Below are 7,073 nucleotides of genomic sequence, written 5' to 3'. Positions count from 1 at the left end.
TTTGAGCTTGCATTTCACCTTTGTGTTTCTCTGATGAAGAATGAATGAATAAAGCCACACTGTTTTGATTTACACAGGGGCTGTCTGGGATCGGCTTATTGTCCAGCCCTGGGTTTTAATGAGTTCAGGTCCAACCAGGCTGCCATCAGAGTCTACCCGTGCTTGCTTATTCCTGTTTGTTTTTGATTTCTAGATTCAAAACATATACACCACATAGTATTATTAATTTTCTTAGTGGATGCTTATTTGCCGCATCTTGCAGAGCTTACATATCACGTGTAGTTATAGCCATTATCCCTGCTGTTAACGACAGAGGTACCTTATCCGGGATCTAAATGTGCAGTCTTCTGGTTCTTATATTCCTTGTAAAAATACTTTATATCAGGTAAAATTTGTTTTATTTATTAATCATGATGACACTGGTGAGACTGTGTTTCTCAACCTCACCATCAGTGGAGACAGTTTTGCTGCACTTCTTAGTTTCTATTTTTGAAATTGAAATAAAAAAAAAATAACCATAAATCAGAGCTCTATCAGCCAGTCCGGGTCGTGGCTCCCGGGTTCTGACTGAGTGCACACGGCTGTGGCAGAGAAGCATGGAACACGGTTAAACCGCCGTCAGGCTGCGAGAGAGGAAAGGTCAGGAGGCCAGCGGCCATTTGCATTCCCCGGCAGGAGCGTTTAAGGTGACGGATAGATTCCGCAAGGATACGCGGGCCACCTGCCATGCTGTTATTAACTGCTCTTTCAGGAGTGATTCATGTGTCTCTTTTTTAAAGGCGGGGCTGCATTTCTATTAAAATATTATTCAGGAAATTAGCCCTGTTTAAGCAGAGGGCTTCCACTCCACTGACCTCTTAATATACTTATAATGATGTCATTTGACAAACTGATCCTAGGTCAGTCCTGCCTCGGAGATAGACCTGGCCTCTGAGTAGACAGGTGAGGGATGAGAAATACAAACAGCCCCCTTCCCAATTCACACATACACACACACACACACACACACACACACACACACACACACACACACACACACACACACACACACACACACACGGTATGGCTGAATGGCTATGGGTACTGCTTTGTGGTTTGTACACAGATGTGGTGGCTTAGTCAATCCTGGCAATGGAGAGGCATCTGAGCTTCTTTGACTGTCCTCTAAAGCTAGAAGTGAAACGTTATTTTAGTACATCACAGAATCTTTTAAAAATAGTTAGCACACATTTGTATTTTCAGTTTTTCTTGCTGTTAAATGCTGTTACATTGTGCCAAGATATAAACTGAGAGATTTAAATCACTTTTACCGCCAGGAGGGACAAGTATGCCTAACATATGCTTTGATGCATATTTCTATTTGCAGGCCTTTCACATATGCAAGAATATGTCTAGGAAATTTTGATGTATGCTTACTTGAGTTTTGGAGCACTGTTTAATATGGTGGCCACACATTTATGCATGCCAGCTAGAATGCAAGCATATGGCTTGGAATATAGCCCAGCTAAATCACAAAGGAATACCTGGCTCTGAGATTACAGAGCGCAGCATCTTGTCCCAATGGGAAAAGACACTCAGGTATTCCAAAGAAAATCAGCTCTAGGACAACTTCAAAGAAAGCATGACAGGGGAATAATACGCCAAACCATTTTCACTTCTTTTTACTGCTCTTAGCTCAGTTGAAAACATTCACAGTATTGTCCAGAAGACTGCAAAACATTACGACACAAACCCCTTGGTTGACCAGTTAAAATACTACCTCTTATTCACTTTCTCTCTGTCAGGTTGAGAATACTCATTAGACTGCCCCTAGCACTGCCATCCGAGGAGGGCTTAATTGTTTTTTTTTCTTTTTTTAAGGAAGCACGGGGAGTCATTAGTAAGCTTGTTTGTTTAGTCTGTCATTAATTGAACAATCACCGGAGGCCCCTGGGGAGCCTGACTGACCTGCGTGCAGTCTCTCTCTGTCATTCACCAGGAAAAATCAGCCTCTAATATACAATGAGAGACCACTTGAACTAATGATTTGAAGCTTTTTTAAAGCCAAAAGAACCATTTTGACCAAGGGCTGGACTAAACAGCATCTTAATTGTACAGCTAGGGTTTGTAATCTATGTAATTATAAATTATTTTTTCCCATGTGCTCAGCTTGCACAAATTTTATATTAATCTGATCCATGTGTTAATATACCAGTAATATACCACATATACTACACAATGCTATACATTAGCGAGTTATTTAATCAGTAAGTCTTTTACAGTAAATCAGCTGCTTTGCATATACCTCTTTTTGGACTGTAGGGCACTAGGGGGTGTTTTAAACAGGCAATATGATAATTTACTGCAAAGCATATTCTATCAGTGTCCCAGATGAGCCATTAAATCTCATAAATAGTAAGCCTGTCTTATTTAAATGAATTGCAGAAGTGGCAAAGAGCAGGATATAAGATGCTATATGGCGTCATTTGTTTAGCGGTGCAAGATCCACGACCCATTTTGCTGACCCCTGGATCACGGGACATTTAGAAGCAATGAAAATCCCCAGCTCCGCTAATTTATTGGTTGGTGCAGCAGTAACTAAAGCAGTGTCAAGGTCTGGGCATAACCTCACGCGTCCAAGACCAGCTCCGTAAACTATGAGCAAACTGGTCTGAAAGGGTAAGCAATGGGACAACACTTCCTCTTCATCAGGAACTGGTAGTTACTCTGAAGTTTCAGCGCTCACAATGATGTAGAAAGACAGAGGGATATGGCCCTGTGAAAAGACCTGGTGACAACTCCCTGCTCTGATAAGACCCTCACTTCTGTAACTGTCCATTGTATGATGATCAACTGTATTACAGTCAGTTGGAATGAAAACATCACCTCTATAATGGTCTGTTCTCTGGCGGTCCTCTCAAGTATCGTCATCTCTGAGACAGCTCTATGATGATCAGCTCAATAATGGTCAGTTCCATATCTATGCATAGTTATGTATGTTTTGTTGTGATCTACAGAAGACAGGGAATACATTGGCTCCATGTAGATGTTTTAAATCGGGTATGTGAACCTGGTCATGAAAAATGTTGCTGAAGGTCACCATCTCAGCTGTTAACTTTACTGATGTCCCTGCTTGGCCAGTCACCCCTAAATGAGCAACGTGCATCAAAAAGTTGGGGAAATGGCCTTGAAGCTCAGGCCTCAATGTCGCTTGGTGTTTATTCTCCCCTAGTTACTTTATTTATCCAATCACAACTGTCAAGATGACCTCATAAGAGAGCTACACCAGTAATAGGCAGCAATGAATTTCCCAAGGTTATTTGTGCAGAACAAAGGAGACCATTATGGACATAACGTGTTGCCTGTTAATTATAAAGGGAGTCAAAACTCAGGAAGGCAAATGTTAACAGAGTACCTGAGTGAGAACTGGTCCAGTTACAAACAGCTCTGACCCATCTTGCACTATACTAACACACAGTTTAAGATTTCCACACACACCCCACTTCCAAATACAGTTTACAGCCCATGTAGCCTCACTTAACAGAATGATCTATTTTCTTTACATTATTTGGAAAAGTAAAAACTACAAGTAAAAAAAAAAAACTACAAAAAACAAATTAGAAAAGTAAAAACTACAAATCCACAAACAGGTAAAGCAAATGGATGTGTAACATACTGTGAAAAACTCGATCTGCTTTAAACGTGTTCATTCGGTCTAACATTTTAACACACGCAGATAGCGTTTTTGGCTTAGTTAAGCGATTTCAGATGAATTGTTGTAGCTGAAGAGAATGGACTTGTGCCCTATATTACCCTAATATTACCGCTACAATATTACCGCTTCTATCCAGTCAGGTTGTTATCAATGTCTTGTAAATGGAGAGATTCGCATGTCCTGTGGTAGATTGGAAAGGGAAGGAACGAATTTCAATCGCGGTGTGTTCCTACTCGGACACTGAAAATAAAGGAAGCGTTGGAAGGGTAAGAGAAAGAAAATGTGCATTTGCTAATGGTTTGTAGTTTTTCCAATAAGTGTCAATCTTATTGTTTGTGGGAAGGGTAACTCACGCGACGAGAAGATTTCATACGATTTCATTATAGCTACTTTGCTCCGCAAGCTGTAGCTTGCTGTCTACCAGCAGTAGAGCAGCTGATGCCAAGGTTTAGCCGGATAGCAATAATTGCCAAGGTTATTTCCGAGCTATATTGACACAAGGGTGAACTCTTGTGAACACCTCCGGTTTGTAAAATAGGTTTTCATATAGAACTGCTCCATTGTCATACACGTGATATTGCTAGCAAGATGTGTCAGACTTTCAAACGATTCATTCATTACTACCCACACAGCTTTCTCCAGCAACTGACGAGTGTACTTATCAGCCGTTTTGTAGGTGATCAACAACCAGTTCACAACAACCCAGAATCCTGTGCTTTTACTTACTTAACATACTGTCTAGTTTTATTACTCTTATTATTGTTAGTAGATACATTTATCCAAAGTGAATTACGTGTCTTTTTAGATTCGCACCATGCCATGCATTCAGCTCAGTTAGGGTTAATTTAGATGAAGCTTGAAATACACGGTCCAACGCCAGTCAGTTTGTCCGGTTGATTGAGCACGCTGTTACAACGGTAATAACGTTTCATTGCACGAGGATTTATTTGGACAAAGACGAAATGGCCATAAAAGTAGTGACAGTTGAGTGTGCGAATTTATTAGAATTGAAAATGAAGCATTTTTGGCTCAGCTTTACAGCTGTATGTTGCAGCAGTTCAGTTTGAATAGTTTGCTCATGGTAACCTTTGATCTTCTTAAATGTTATGTCAAAAGGTGTGTATTAATTAATTTTATCTGTACATAATTATATCTGTTCCCTAATGCAGCAATGACTGAGGTGCTGCGGCGGATCCATGGGATTTTCCTGAAGGTTCTGCTGTTTCCAAGCGCGCTTCGTAACCCTGGGCCACGCCCCGCTGCATCAGAGGTATTGACATGTCACCTGCTGCAGCGCCGGCTCCCGCCGTGGACTTCCTTCTGTGTGCGCTATAGCGCCGTTTCCAACGACCAGTTCGGACTGTCCAACTTCAACTGGGAGGTGCCGGGTGCCAACTACCACATCCTTAGGACGGGCTGTTTCCCATTCATAAAGTACCACTGCACCAAAGCACCCCCTCAGGACCTGCGTCTGGAGAACACGTTCTTCACTGCACTCAAACTCATTAACCTGGGTTAGTGAACAGGGCTCTGGCTTCCAGTTGAGGAGATTGAGGCTTCAGGGCCCCTATAATGGATGGAGCTGTTACGTGCTGTCAGTCTCTGACTGGTTTGCTCCAATCTGAAGGCTCCGTTAATCTGATTGTGGTTGGGGTTTCCATGTGCTTTGTTCTCTGAAGGAGAATGTTATGACGTTGTTCAGATCATTGGGTCTCATGAAGCCCCACTTCGCCATCACTACACCCAACAGGTTCTTGACTACATGATCTTGACTCTCTCTGATAATGGTGTGTGTGATGCCATTTGGTGTTCATAAGTCATAAATAAAGGCTTTATATTCCCATTCTGAACTATTTATTCACCTGGGAAAAGCATCCCTATGAAATCAGTGAAATGATGAAATGAGTGTCAGTGGATTCCTATAGAGCTTCCTCATTTTTTAGAAATGTACCTCTTCTCTGCATTATTTCCAGTCTATTTCTGCTTGTGGTCTGGTGCATGTGCATTGTCAGGTATGCCCTACTGTCAGGCATAGCCTCATACCGGTTCTGTTTTTTTCCTGTCTTGCAGGTATCCCCTGTCTGGCGTACGGTGTGGGATCGTGGCTGATGGTGGGGGCATCAGAGACTGTACAGACCAGTGTTGGACCTGTAACAGTTTACTTTCTGTACAAAGAGAGAGAGGGAGCACAGTATTAACACAGACACACTATTATGACCAGATACCCATCTCCTGCATTCCCTCCATCCTCTGTCTTGAAGTGCAGGTTGTTAAAAGGAGGTTCCGGTGCTGTCTGTGTTACAGTGGATTCATGTGGATGCCCTTATTTTAGACCATACCCCTTCAAGACTGTTCACAATAAACCATCAAGCAAGCATTGGTAGCGTTAAGTATGGCAGAGACAGACCTTTCAGTGTACAACACGCTGAGCTGACTGTCTGGCCCATGTATTAAAAATCAGTGATGTTAATTCAGGGAATCAACATCCTGACATGCACTGCTTAAGCTACAGAGTGTTTTGATATCCTGAAATTATCTGGAGTCCTTACAGCACCACAAAAGGGGAAAATGCTCAGGCGCAGCCCGTCATTAAGCAACTACCATTACCTTAGATTCTGTAGGAGTGGTTGATTACATGTTACCTTACTCTCATTGAATTTGCATTTTGTTACTACAGAATTAATTCTGCAAGGGACATCTCTTAGCATATGTTATACACAATGAAACAATATGGGCATGTACAGTAAGGTTATTAAATGTATCTTGAAACGGAATTGTACCGCTGTCTTCTCCATTCTGCAGTATTCCAGTGCATCCATTCTGTGATAGTTTGGTCTGCAGGGGTGTTTCAGTGTAACGACAGTCAGGTAAACTTGACAGACTGCAGCTTCCTTGCTGTTTGTGCAGTCCCAAACTGTGTTGTCTCCAGAATGGACTTCTAAATGACACAATTGCTGGGAGTAAAGGCAGCTGCAAATGAGATGATGTCACAGAGGAGATTCTGAGGATCCTATGCATGATGTACTGTGTTTTGTGTTTGTATGTTTTTCCTCTAAATGCAAAGGCGAACACTGTGGCTTGTACGTGTGAAAGCGGCTTTGCTTCACTGCTCAGCTGGCTGTCCATCATGGGAGTGAGGGGCTGGAGAGGGTGCAGGCTGTGATGTAATGATGTAACGATGGTGTTTAATTACCCAGCAGTGCCCACAGAGCCCCCTTCCCACCGCCTCATTCCAGCCAGGTTTGATTTCTGATAATGTGGAATGCTGACTCTGTGTACCTGCAGTTACACAGCTGGGGGCCCCGTCAACACGCCTCCCCTGGAGACCACTTGACGAACTGCGGTTTGGTTTACCCGGCCCCCTCTGTGCTGCGCCTTT

The 7,073-nt window shown here is 42.5% G+C and overlaps 1 protein-coding gene across 1 annotated transcript; it reads left to right on the top strand.

Annotated features, from left to right (window-relative positions):
- The first annotated feature begins 3,919 nt into the window (after nucleotides 1-3,919).
- Nucleotides 3,920-6,478, top strand: c13h15orf61 (chromosome 13 C15orf61 homolog). The gene is made up of 3 exons (XM_036544474.1): nucleotides 3,920-3,960; nucleotides 4,864-5,208; nucleotides 5,765-6,478. Exons 2-3 carry the CDS (start codon nucleotides 4,866-4,868, stop codon nucleotides 5,890-5,892), a joined length of 471 nt encoding a protein of 156 aa, XP_036400367.1. The 5' UTR covers nucleotides 3,920-3,960; nucleotides 4,864-4,865; the 3' UTR covers nucleotides 5,893-6,478.
- The last annotated feature ends 595 nt before the right edge of the window (nucleotides 6,479-7,073 follow it).

This window comes from Megalops cyprinoides, chromosome 13, assembly GCF_013368585.1.
Source record: "Megalops cyprinoides isolate fMegCyp1 chromosome 13, fMegCyp1.pri, whole genome shotgun sequence".
In the NCBI taxonomy this organism is placed as follows: domain Eukaryota; kingdom Metazoa; phylum Chordata; class Actinopteri; order Elopiformes; family Megalopidae; genus Megalops; species Megalops cyprinoides.
This window is presented reverse-complemented; position numbering and strand designations above follow the sequence as displayed.